This window comes from Mauremys reevesii, linkage group 7 (assembly GCF_016161935.1).
Source record: "Mauremys reevesii isolate NIE-2019 linkage group 7, ASM1616193v1, whole genome shotgun sequence".
NCBI classification, from domain to species: domain Eukaryota; kingdom Metazoa; phylum Chordata; order Testudines; family Geoemydidae; genus Mauremys; species Mauremys reevesii.
The window spans coordinates 69,985,735-69,998,852 of record NC_052629.1 but is presented as its reverse complement, the minus strand read 5'-3'; the positions used below and the strand labels follow the sequence as shown (position 1 = coordinate 69,998,852).

Here is a 13,118-nt window from a genome sequence, read left to right as displayed (position 1 = left end):
CCCAGCTGTCAATCCCCTCCCTCCCCAGCAAGGATTCTCTGCATCTCCTGCCCAGCCATTTTCAAAGGAGCCCATGGGAATCCAGCACTCACATCCCACTGAGTTTCAGGGGCAGCTGGGTGGCCAACACGCTTAGGACTTATTGAAATCTTCAGCCTGTTTCTTGCCCACACTCCTGTATGACAGCCCCTCATTACAACCTACCGTCTCCTCTCCTGGGACCCCTTTCCCCTGCCTTGGCCTGCAGCTCTCTGGGGAACCCAGCTCCTTCATTTTAGGACTGTGCACCTCTGCTCTGCATACTACACTCCAAACTGCTTTCCAGCTCCAACTGCCCCAGCCTCCTCTTTGACTACAGTAACTCCTCACTTAACATTGGCCTGGTTAACGTTGTTTTGTTGCTGATCTATTAGGGAACAAGCTTGTTTAAAGTTGTGCAGTGCTCCCTTATAACGTCCTTTGGCAGCTGCCTGCTTTGTCCACCACTTGCAGGATTCTCTGGAAGAGCAGCCCCTCCGCGTGGGGATTAGAATCGGGGGGGCCGGCAGCAGGGCCGGCTCCAGACCCCAGCGCGGCAAGCACGCGCGTGGGGCGGCCCTTTCCCGGGGGGGCGGCAGATTGGGCCGGCGGAACTGCCGCAGTCATGCCTGCGGGAGGTCCACCGGAGCCCCGGGAGGACTGGACCTGCCGCAGGCATGACTGCGGAGGGGGCGCTCATCCCACGGCTCCAGTGGACCTCCCGCAGGCATGACTGCGGACGGTTCGCTGGTCCCGCGGCTCGGCTGGACCTCCCGAACCGTCCGCAGCCGCGGGAGGTCCAGCCGAGTCGCGCAGCCAGTGGACCCTCTGCAGTCATGCCCGCGGGAGGTCCGCTGCTCCCGCGCCTCCAGGTTGCCTCCCGCGCATGACTGCTTGGGGGGCCAAAAAGGTAGAGCCGCCCCTGGCCGGCAGCCCCCCACCCCCCATCAGCTCCCCTAAATTCCCTGTAAGGTATGTGGCTCGGCAGCGGCCCAGCAGCAGTTCAGGTGCCCCCCCCCACCCACCGGCTGCCGTGCGGCTCCTACCCTGCCCTCTGCCTTGGAGCTGCTCCTGCCTCCGCCCCCCCCCCATACCCCTTCTCCACAAAGGGGAGGAGAGGGACAGAAAGGAGGGAGCTTACTGGAAGCTGTTGCTTCCTGTCTGATCTGCTTAAAAGGGCAATGTACTTGAAGTGGGCTCTGCATACTTAAAGGGCCAATGTACATCTCTCTCTCTCTCACTCATGCATGCATCGCCCAGCACTTTGGAAAGTCAGCACCTGTGCAGCCCTGCATGTGCTGTCAGGAGAAGGGAGGGGTGTGCTCCAGCTGGATAGCTTGGGCTCATCATCCTGTTCAGTTTTTGCAGGGAAGTGTTTGAAGCTACTGCCCAGCATCTATCATGTTTCCTCCCTCCTGCCTCAGTCCATGCTGCCTTGTAGAGTGTGAGGCTACATTAACAACAGCGTATTAACTCTTGAGGGCTCAGCCGATGCTGGTTCATCATTTAGCAGCCAGGTATTCCCTGGGAAAGAGCTCACGCTTACTCCACCCCCTCAACCAAGCTTCACAATCATCATTGCTGTGTACAATATTAAACTGTTTGTTTAAAATTGTTTAAAACTTATACTGTATATGTAATAATGTCTTTTGTCTGGTGAAAAAATGTCCCTGTAACCTAACCCCCCCCCCCATTTACATGAATTTTTATGGGGAAATTGGATTAGCTTAACACTGTTTCGCATAAAGTCACATTTTTCAAGAACATAACTATGTTAAGTGAGGAGTTACTGTGCTTATTCCATGGCTTTCCTTTATCCATTTGTCTGTACATGGAAATCTGATGCCTGGTCTGGGCAGATCTACGCCATCTTGGAAAATAAAACGGAAGGGCCTTCCCAGAAACTGGATGGAAGTTCTCCCTCAGTTCCTTCTAGGACATGCAATCCTAGGGAAATCCCTTACTCTTATCTAGCTGGTTATTTCCTTTGCACTCCTTCCAGCCCCAGCGCAAGCATCCCTCAGAATATCTCCCATGGACTGCAACTTTTCTCCTAAGGGACCAACCTCTAGGCTGGGAGGGGAGTCAGCCCTGGAGAGCCCTGTCCAGCTCTGGGCTGCGGGCCTCAGTCATGGCGGTTTTATGCCTTTTGGCTGCTGAGGCCACACAGCTATTGGCACTGAACTCGCCGATCAGCCAGCAGGTGGTCACGACTCCAGGTCACTCGCACCAGGGCCTGTGCCCCAGGAGCCCTCTCCAGCTGCTCTTGCCATGTCTCTGCTCTCCTCTCTGCCAGGTATTCACAGAGTGCGCCAGCCACCACAGTGCCTGGTGCTGGCTCCAACCCTCCTCTCGTGTTCTTATACGCCCCTGCCTGTTCCTTCAATCCCTGGCATCTCCCTGCTCAGCCACACTGGTTTCTGTTGCCCTTTCACCATTCTGGAGCTTACTGATGTGGGGCTTGGCTCCCAACCTCCCCCTAGGCATTGGGAATGTGTCCCACTTACCCAGCCAACACTCCACTTCACGGCCCCCAGTGTTCAGTATTCTGCATCCCTGCCCTTCATACAAATCCTCCTCTGCACTTCCAGCCCCACATGACGATCACTGAATCCTAGATGCCCACAGCTCACGCCTGCCTCCTTCCCACCCATCCCATCTATAATAGCTTCTGCAGCCACGGGCTGTCTCCAGCGTGCTGCGTCAGGAAACGCATTACAATCACCGCCACCATGCACCCAGCCCGCGCTTCTAAACAACTCTTCTCCTGCTCGGCACAGCCGCATCATCAGAGTCCCCTCTGAGCTCTTGTTTCTGCACTGGCGTCTCCTGGGCTCCCCTGCCATCCTGCCCAAGGGTTCTCGAGCTGCACAGGACCATCACCTTGGTTCCTATTTTGTCCGTGACCTCAGTCCAAATAACCCTCTGCTGTGTCAGCCCAGACACTAGGGGCCTTTCTTCCGGCTAACACAATATTCCCTTCTTCTCCCCCAGACACCCCTCCTACTGCTCTCTTTATAAACCCCAACGCCTGCTAATTTAGCTGCCCACGAAGGGCCTTAGTTTAACCAACTCCACCTCACCTTTCCCCTCACTGCACGGCTCCCATTCAGTGACCCCGCTGGGTTTGCTCCTCTGTTTGCACAGAACACATTTATAGCTCTGCCCAGCTCCCTCTTTTAAACCTGGATGGTTAGTAAATAACATTGCAGCCGGCTGCCTTATCCAGGGCTGTGGGCTCAAAACACTGCAGCCGCCTGTTATTTGTGTTACAGTAGCACCTAGGATCCGTAGGCTCCAGGACCCCCCGGCGCTAGGCGCTGTACAAACACAGAACCCAAAGACACTCCCTGCCCCCGAGAACTTACTGTCCGATGGAAAAAAGGTTGCGACTTGGCAGTGGCAAGTCCTGAACCTACACTTACAAGGAGCCTGGAGCCTAAATCCAGCCCCTTAGATGCTTGCCCCTGCTACCAGCTAGATTGGAACTCAAGAGGGTTAAGAAAGCTGTTTCCTTGAAAGCTACAAACCGTCAGCAGCAGGACCAGGGGGACCCATGGCAAGGGATGCACTTTCCAGGAGTGCTAAAACAAGCCACTGAATCCCGCTGCCCAAGGGGCGAGCGCTATTCCACACCCAGGCTCAAGTCTGCCTTCAGCCCTAAAACCTAGTGTGTGGGCCACCGACTTCTGCCTTCCCTCCACTCAGCGAGCACCAGCCCCCCTCTCCTTCGCTCCAGCTCACCTCAGTCGGGAGAGCCTTCTCCTCTGCAGCTGTCTGGAGCACCCTCCCCGGACCACTGTCCCGCCTCGACTCTCCGTCCCATTTCTAATCTCAGCAGCCAAGGTCCCGCTCCCTTGCTCAGACCCCCTGCTGCTATTATTTCTCCCTGAAATCGGACTAAAGGCTGACCAGCTTTTGGAGGATGGCGTCTGTATAACAGACCCGGTGCTCAGTCCAGGGGGCTGCTCCGAGCAGTGCAGACACCAGTGACGACTTTCCCTAGGTACAGTCTGAGCCATCGGATTTGTTGCCCAGCCCGCAGAGCTGCCAGCACTGGCAATTCGTTTTCACACACCCCAGCTGCACATTTCTTACCCACATGCTATTGCCAAGGAAAGGATACTGAAGACAAGGGTGATGAAGGCCAGAGCGGAGAGGATGCTGCGCAAGTGACCGGTCCAGTAGTGGCCCCTGGTTTTCGCCATGCGGTAAGTGAGAACCGACTGCAGGAACACAAAGAGCATGCTGGTAGGAAATGCCACACCTGCGCCAATGTAATGCAGCACCTTGGCATAGTCCACCTGGGAGACAGAAACAACCAGGTCAGGGCACACAGAGCCCCACTCCGCTCCGTCGCCCAGACGCTACAGTTCCCAGCACTCTGGCCTTCCTCTTTCTAAACCTAGAGTTTGGGTTCTAGCCCCTAATCAGATTTCTGTCTCTCACACACACCCCTCTCTGGCTTGGGGTGCCCTGCATCAGATGTCACTCGCATGCACCCTTTCTAACTGGAGAGTCAGGATCCCAGGGCCACCATATGAGCAGCTGCATAATTAGAACCTAAGGGGCATCTGGCACCTGATTTCAGACACATTCTCCCCCCAACTCTAACGTGAGGCTTAAGGTCTAAACCACCACAAGGAGGGGGAGGGAGAGCTCTCCCTCTACCTGGGAGCAGGTCTCACACATAGGCAGAGCTGTCTGGGTCCCCACGGTGAGGTCCGAGGATTCCCCAGAGAGCACTTGGAGATGAGTCCAGACTGACAGTGGATTCAGCAGGGGGACATGGAACAGGTCTGGCCAAGTACTGTCCTCTGTCCGGGAAGGGTATCCATGTTTACATGGTTTCAGTGGGTTAGTCTTTGGCGTGGCAGGGCAGCATTCCTGCAGGCAGGGGGCCCCATGCCGCTCACTGCATGTTCCCAGCTGTTCCAGGCTGGATCTATGGCTGCCCAGAAGGCTCAGACACACACAGTGAATTTGGCTGGCTGGCTTGATGCAAGGAGAGAGTTAGAGCAAGGCTGGGGCCAGGGTCGGGCAATGCAGCCAGCTGAGCTGTGCCCTCGGAATACAGCATCCACAGCAGCCTCCTGGGCAGTGAAGCCAGAACCTATCACACAAGGGAAAGGAGAGAAGCCGGGTGCTCTGGACAGGCGACTGGTTACGAATGGCCCAGCAGCCCATCGCAGAGCTGGGGGTGCCCAGAGACCTAGTGCCAGCCCAGCATCTCCCAAGAGGTTTTGAGGGTGGCCAAGGTGAGCCTATTCGTGTCTGTAGGTAAACATCCCCCTCCCTCAGGATGGCCTGATGTGGGCAGAGAAAAGCAGACACCACTAGAAAGCAGAGTCTGCCCAGACACGTTTCCTGGCATCACTTCGGGACGAGCAAATATCCACCCTTGGCGGGTGCTAGAGGGAGAACAAACACATCTGTGATTCATCTGCTTTGCTCTTCTGATGGGGGGAGAGCCACTGCCAGAGCCCAGAGGCTTGGCGCCCCCTCCACGCACAAACCCAGGAGCACCAGTGACATCCAGCTGGGAACTGAAGCTGGGGGGAGAATCTCAGCTAACCCCATGGGAGCCAAGCTAGGTTTAAATTTAAATAATTGGAGATATACCAATCTCCTAGAACTGGAAGGGACCTTGAAAGGTCATTGAGTCCAGCCCCCTGCCTTCACTAGCAGGACCAATTTTTGCCCCAGATCCCTAAGTGGCCCCCTCAAGGATTGAACTCACAACCCTGGGTTTAGCAGGCCAATGCTCAAACCACTGAGCTATCCCTCCCCCCTCCACATGGCCCTCAGGATCTGGGCACCTCACAATTATTCATCCAACCTCATGGCTCCCTGGAAGACAGGGCAGTGCCATTACCACCACATTACAGATGGAGAAACTGAGGCACACAGAGGCTAAGTGACTTCCCAAAGTCGTGCACAGAGTCTGGTAGAGCAGGAAACTGAACCCTGGTCCCCTGACTCCAAATCCAGGGGCTCATCCCCCAAGGCCTAGGCCACCTTTACTCCTCTGACAGTGATTAACCCATTAACCTCCTCCCTCCTCCCCCTCAGACTGGGAAGCCTGGCACTGGGTCTTTTCTTTCTGGGGTGCGGGAAAGTTCCTTGCCCCCAGCTAAAGCTCTCCATAACTCAGCCCAGGGGATAGGGCTCCCCACAGAGCGGGTCGAAACTGGCCAGTCCATGGCTGGGTTCAGGCGGGACAAGGAAGGGGTTGCCCACTCCAAGAGTTGGGCACGTTGCCTCCACAGCCTTCCTTCCCCACACCAGGCCCTGGTCTCTGATCCAGGGCGTCAGCTGGCACCGCATCCTCAGGCTGATTTTGATGCAGTCTGCCCCCATCGCCTGGAACTCCCGAACGCTGCCAGTTCACAAGGATGAGCTCGCTTGAACCACGGTGTGAGCGTGCCCAGAAAGCTGAGCACGGAGGACTTAGGGCAGCCTAGCCTCCGGCTGCACACAGACAATGCTGATTCCAGGTAAAGCACTTTGCACCCCCACCCAAAGCTGGAGGGAGCAGATCCCATCACACCCAAGCCATGCACCTACAATCTAAGTCACAATTCAGAGCCATTTCCTAGACAGGTGCTGAGCGCTCTCGACTCCCATTGGCTCAGCTGCTCACAGGATCAGGCCCTCCGGGAGCAGACTGCTTTGCCAAGCGTTTTTCCTTGCGCTGCCAACTGCTCTGCAGTCTGGGTTTCCTTGCACCCACCCCCTGCACTGCCTTATGGCATCAGCTCCCGTGAGTCCCAGCTCACCAGACTCCCACATAGGCAGCACCCTCCTGCCATGCACCTTCTTGCGCATGCAGAGCAGAGCAAATCCCAAGACCCCGCCCCTGGCTCCCCAGACACTTCAGAGTCCTGCCCGTTACAACCCTTCCTAGCCAACCTCACAGAACTCCTGCCCTACTCATCTGGCATCAGCCTCCTCTGCCTGGTGCAAGTGCCTTCCCCTCTGCAGCTCTTGACATCTGGAAGAGCCATCAGCTGAAGAGAGGCCCTCTCTTTCCTGCCTGCGCCTCTCTCCCTCCGCTAGCTTTCAACTCCAGAGTGTGCTGCAGGGAAGCAGTTTCTCTGCCCGGTCTCTGCCCTCCGATGCCAGATTACACAAGCCCATCAAGCGGGGGGAAGTTGATGAGCACAGTGGGGTAATCCCCGCTGATCTGACAGCTGGAACGGACCTGGTGACGGCATCCACTCATCCAGGTCATCTTATCTGCCCCGTGTCTGATGGAAAAACCTCAGAGTCCAGGACACAGGGGCACTAAATATTGTGTTAGTGACACAATCCGAAGGGAAGGAACCTTGGACTGTGGCTATGCGAACATCCCTAGCGCAAAGCAATCCAGCCCAGGGGCGAGGAAGGGGCTGCTCTGGCCTCACGCCCGCAGAATATCTCTGATGACCCTGTGACAAAGCTGGAAGGAGACATGCCCATAAGTGCCAGGTTACATGTTGGAGCCAGCAGTGCAACCAGGATTTTGCTAAGGAGTGGACCCAGGTGACCTGCCCGACTGCCCCAGATTTGACTGGCATTGTGACCTGGCGCACAGGCATAGGGGCTGGAACTAGGAGTGCTGGCTTCCATCACATACAGGGTTTACAGCACGGGTGGGCAAAATCCGGGCCACAGTGTAGTAGGGCTCAGGCAGGCTGTCTGCCTGTTGCGGCCCCACACAGCTCCCAGAAGCAGCCGGCTGCTGCTGGCACATCTCTGCGGCCCCTGGCAGGGATGGGAGGCAGCTCTGCATGCTGCCCCCATCCCCAGCACCATCCTCACAGCTCCCATTGGCCTGAAACCGGCCAATGGGAGCTGCAGAGTGGTGCTTGTGGGTGCAGGCAGCGCATGGCGACCCACTGCCCTCCTGCCCCCAAGGGGCGCGCAGAGATGTGTCAACAGCAGTCAGCTGCAGCCACTTTTGGGAGGGTGTGGGGCCACAACAGGCAGGTAGTCTGCCTGAGCCCTGCTGCGCCGCTGGCCGGGAGCCGCCTGTGGTAAGCACCTCCTGGCCAGAGCCTACACCTTGCACCCCTTCTCCTGCACCCCAACCCCCTGCCCCAAGTCAAAACCCCCTCCTGCACCCAAACTCCCTCCCAGAGCCCACACCCCTCACCCTCTCCTGCACCAAACTCCCTCCCAGACCCCACACCCCCTCCATTAATATAGTAGACATGTGCGGCCCATGATGACTTACCAAAATTCGTGGAGTGGCCTCCCTGCAAAAATTATTGCCCACCCCGGTTTAAAGTTTGGTTCAATGGCTCTCAGCACCCCCACTATATAAATTGTTCCAGCAGCCCTGTGCACAGGGCCCCAGCCCCACTCAAATTTGGCCCAGCTGCCCCGCTGTCTTGCCTGCCTACCTGAGGAGACCCATCCCCCTAACCTTCGAGTACCAGGGGCTCTTCCTCTTTGCCCCAAGACTCCTGGGACCGACCAAAAATTTTACAAACCTGCACCTACAGGCACACCCCTGGGGTCCAGAGGCAGCCCTCAGTGGTTCTCGCAGGAGGGCAGCAGGTTTGCTAACATCAGGGCGAGCCTCCTTCACACAAGATCAACCCCTGGTTTCTAGGCTCTAGATTCCCACCGGGGACAGGAGGCCTACATGGATCTTGGTACCAATGTCCAATCTGGGAACGCTGGCACACACAGCGAGATGGGGTCTCTCAGCACCTGCTCACCCAATCCTGCTTAGCGCAGATGAATCCTCGCTATTTCCATGCCTACAGTAAATGCTAAGCCAGCATGTCAATGCAACATGCAGACTGAAATTTGAAATGCAGAACAACTGCCTGAGCCAGCTCCTGTTGCAGCCCCTGGCTGGCTGGCGGCTTCCCTAGATAGGTTTTGGTGACAAGATCAGAGATTGCAGGGCAATGTTATTCCACAAATATTTACTTTACAAGATAAGAGTTAAATGGAGACTGGCAGCTTAGTCTGGGCCCATTAGGGGTGAGCAAACGAAGGCGAATTCCAGAGCCTAAGAGGAAAGGAAATTTACTTGCATGAAGTGAAAAAATTAATGAAAATGGGGGGTTGATCCTAAATACTCCCCTGTGATGCTGGAAACACCAAACACAAGCGCTGGGAGACAGCGCGCTTCGGCCCGGGTTCAACCTTGTAGGGCGAGTGACAGGCAATGAGTAATCACACTGAGCAGCGGTGGGAACGAGTGTGGTGATGAGCATGGTGCGTATGGCTCCTTCGGCTTTTACACACTGAGGGGTTATTAGGAGCACAGGGAATACAGGATATTTAACTTGACAGGCCAAACGCAACCGATTTGTGAGTGGATCAAAATGCCCTAAGGAGGTTTTCTGCATACGTCTGGGCCACTGGGATCCCTCTGCCTGCAGCTGAGCTAGAACTCTGCGCTGGCTTCCCAGAGCCCCCATCTGTTCCCTCCCCCCTAGAGGAGGAGTCTTACCTGAAAGTTGCCAACCATGGTGAGGCCGGCGGCACAGATCCAGCCTGCTGCCAGCCCCAGGGTGTTGAGGAGGGACGGCCCGCAGCACTCAATGACGTGGGCGTATCTCAGCAGGCCAACGAGCATCACTAGGAGATGGAGACAAGACATCCTGTTAAACACACGCCCACCAGCTGCAATGTCTCACCTCCCAGAGCCATCTTTGCCCTGCCTGAGCCTTCCCAAGGGGCAGGAGAACAAGGAGCTCTTCGCCCACTCCTCTGTCTTGGAGAGGCCAAGCAGACCCCTGGCCAGCAACAGCTACCACCTGGAGATGATGACTCAGAAGCTCCTTCTGTCACAGGGCCCAAGAGCCAAATTCGGTTAATTTCAGCCACAGCTCCCGGCCTTGGGGCGATGCCAGGGGCCTTGGGGCGATGCCAGGGGCCTTGCCAGCCCTCCCAGCACATACTACAGGGCAATCTGCTTCTGCTCCTAGGGCCGGAAGCTGGGAGTGCAGTGGGGAGGGCGAGGAGAGCAGAAGCCGAGGCCCCTTCTCAACTTGCAAAGATTTTGGATTAAATGTTCTCCGTGGGTGAAGTGCAGACTCAAAGGCCCTGTGCTGAAGAGCTTACAATGCTTCGGGCCAGATCTGACATGTAAAACTTCACACACAGCAGTGGGGAACTGAACCCTGCCATGCACGGCTCTACTAGGGCCAGGCTGGGGGAGGCACCAGTCGCACAGCAAGCTGCTGGGGCTCTAACAGGCTGCAAGGGGCGGGGGTGTGACACACTGATGCCAGGTTGCAGTAGTTACTTGACCTGGACTTCGACACAGAGAACTAATCCACGGCACTCAGCAGCAAGGGATCGAGGGCCAGGGAGAGCTGATGGCCCTGCGTATGGGAAGGGCAGCGCTGCCCTGGCCGGCTGAGCTCCTGCAGCTCTGTGTCCCCATCCCTGAGCAGCACAGACTTACCCATGAAAGAGCCCAGGCTGCAGATCAGGCTGAAGAAGCAGCTCTCTGGAGGGAAGGTGCCACACTTGCTGGGGAAAGGAGACAGGGCCTGTTAGAGACGCCACCAGGCCTCGGGTGGGTCACTAGCCCAGGGGAACCAGGCCTGCTGGCAGTGCCACCAATAGCTGGGGCAGCTGCCCTCCCAGCCCTGGCCTTGCTGCCCCACTTGCTGCCTCCATTCCCCCTGGCTGATCCGTGGCTGTTTGCCGTCCCCAGTGTGGTGCTCCTGGCTGCCTAGATGTGGTGCTGAGGGTGCACAGGGCGGGTCTCATCAGGAAGTGCTGGAGTGGGATGGGCTGCTCACAGCTGGCACACCCTCACACTGCACACCATGCTGCAGCCAGGTCCCTGACGGGCTGGACTCGCAGAGGGGCGCTTGGTGGAGGCAGGAGGCTCTTCACTCCTTTGGTGCCCACCTGCGTCCACGGGCAGCTCTCACCTCCAGCCCACAGGACCAGGGCTGGGGCCCATCCCCAGTGGGACGGTGGGATGGGGGGAGGAGCCACCTCTCAGCTGGGATCCTGCCCATGCAAACTGGAGATCCTTGGAGCTGCTGTCCTGGCCAGCACCCCTGATGGTTGCTGGGGCATTGCCTGCTCCACCCGTGCCTTCAGAGAGTGCCCCGCCGTAACCTGCCCCTCAGAGCGCCCCCCACAGGGCACAGAACACCAGCTGCTCCCCTTGCATCTTTATGCTCTGCAGAGCCATGGCCAGGTGCTGAGGGGCGGAGACGGGCTGCCCAGGACGGCAGGGCACCGGCCACATGCGTTGTGCCTGGCAAAGGGGAGGGCTTGGGAGCGCCTCACTTCAGGCCAGGTGGATGTAGGCAAACCAGCACTTCAGACACAGCCCCTGAGGCTAGCCACTACACGCACACGCCAGGGACCCCTCCCTCCCTGTGCCAATCCCCCCTGCTTCCCCCTGTGCCCTGCTCCCTGCTCCCAGATCAGGACTAGCTGAGAGGTTTGGAGGGGGCTGGTGGGAAGACTCCCTGGGCAACAAGCTGGCCCAGCAGAGGCCCTGGGGCAGGCAGAATGGGCGGGGTGCGGGGGCTGGAGCTCCAGGCGGTCTCTCCCCAGCTGGGAGCGAGCTAGAGCCTCCAGCGAGCACCTGACCTTTCCCCCACTTCGCAAACAGGAAGCCAAGGGGAAATTCCAACCCCAGCGCCCACTTCTACTTCATGCAAGTCCTCCCCCTCCTCCTCTGCCACAGGAGCTGCCGAGCCCGGCCTCCCATCCCAGGGCAACACACACCGCTCACACACCCAGCGTGCCACACACACAGCTCACACACACACACCGCTCACACACCCAGCGTGCCACACACACACACACCACTCACACACCCAGCGTGCCCCCCCACACACCCCGCTCACACACCCAGCGTGCCCCCCACACACCCCGCTCACACACCCAGCGTGCCACACACACACACCCCGCTCACACACCCAGCGTGCCACACACACACACACACTGCTCACACACCCAGCGTGCCACACACACACACACACTGCTCACACACCCAGTGTGCCCCCCCACGCACACACTGCTCACACACCCAGTGTGCCCCCCACGCACACTGCTCACACACCCAGTGTGCCCCCCATGCACACACTGCTCACACACCCAGTGTGCCCCCCATGCACACACTGCTCACACACCCAGTGTGCCCCCCATGCACACACTGCTCACACACCCAGTGTGCCCACCCCCACACTGATCACACACCCAGTGTGCCCCTCCCAAATACACACTGCTCACACACCCAGCGACCACTTCTACGTCATGCAAGCCGTCCCCATCCTCTTCTGCCACAGGCACTGCGGAGCCCGGCCTCCCATCGCAGGGCACACACACACACACACACCCTGTTCACACACCCAGTGTACCACACACATGCACCGCTCACACACACCCATGCCACAAACACACACATGCTGCTCACATTCCTGTGCCACAAACACACGCGTTGCTCTCACCCCTTGTACCATAAACACACACGTACTGCTCACACACGCACTGCTCACACACCCAGTGCCCACTTCTACTTCATGCAAGCTGTCCCCCTCCTCCTCTGCCACAGGCTCTGCTGAGCCCGGCCTCCCATCCCAGGGCAACACACACAGCTCACACACCCAGTGTGCCTCCCACACACACAGCTCACACACCCAGTGTGCCTCCCACACACACAGCTCACACACCCAGTGTGCCCCCCCACACACTGCTCACACACCCAGTGTGCCCCCCCACACACACTGCTCACACACCCAGTGTGCCCCCCACGCACACTGCTCACACACCCAGTGTGCCCCCCACACACAGCTCACACACCCAGTGTGCCCCCCCACACACTGCTCACACACCCAGTGTGCCCCCCCCACACTGCTCACACACCCAGTGTGCCCCCCCACACACTGCTCACACACCCAGTGTCCCCCCCACACACACTGCTCACACACCCCGTGTGCCCCCCATGCACACACTGCTCACACACCCAGTGTGCCCCCCATGCACACACTGCTCACACACCCAGTGTGCCCCCCATGCACACACTGCTCACACACCCAGTGTGCCCCCCATGCACACACTGCTCACACACCCAGTGTGCCCCTCCCAAACACACACTCCTCACACACCCAGCAACCACT

General features: G+C 58.1%; 1 protein-coding gene across 3 annotated transcripts in view; it reads right to left on the bottom strand.

Moving 5' to 3' along the window:
* The window catches only part of LOC120409112 (transmembrane protein 150A-like), a 34,972-nt gene that overhangs the window by 3,673 nt on the left and 18,181 nt on the right, over positions 1-13,118 (bottom strand). For 2 of the 3 annotated variants that reach the window (XM_039546563.1, XM_039546562.1), the window contains exons 4-6: positions 10,433-10,500; positions 9,473-9,600; positions 4,145-4,322 (exon numbers count right to left, since the gene is read on the bottom strand). In XM_039546563.1, the coding sequence (XP_039402497.1) occupies positions 4,145-4,322; positions 9,473-9,600; positions 10,433-10,500 (374 nt within the window). The remainder of the gene's footprint in view (positions 1-4,144; positions 4,323-9,472; positions 9,601-10,432; positions 10,501-13,118) is intronic. The other variant, XM_039546564.1, reaches the window with a different exon arrangement.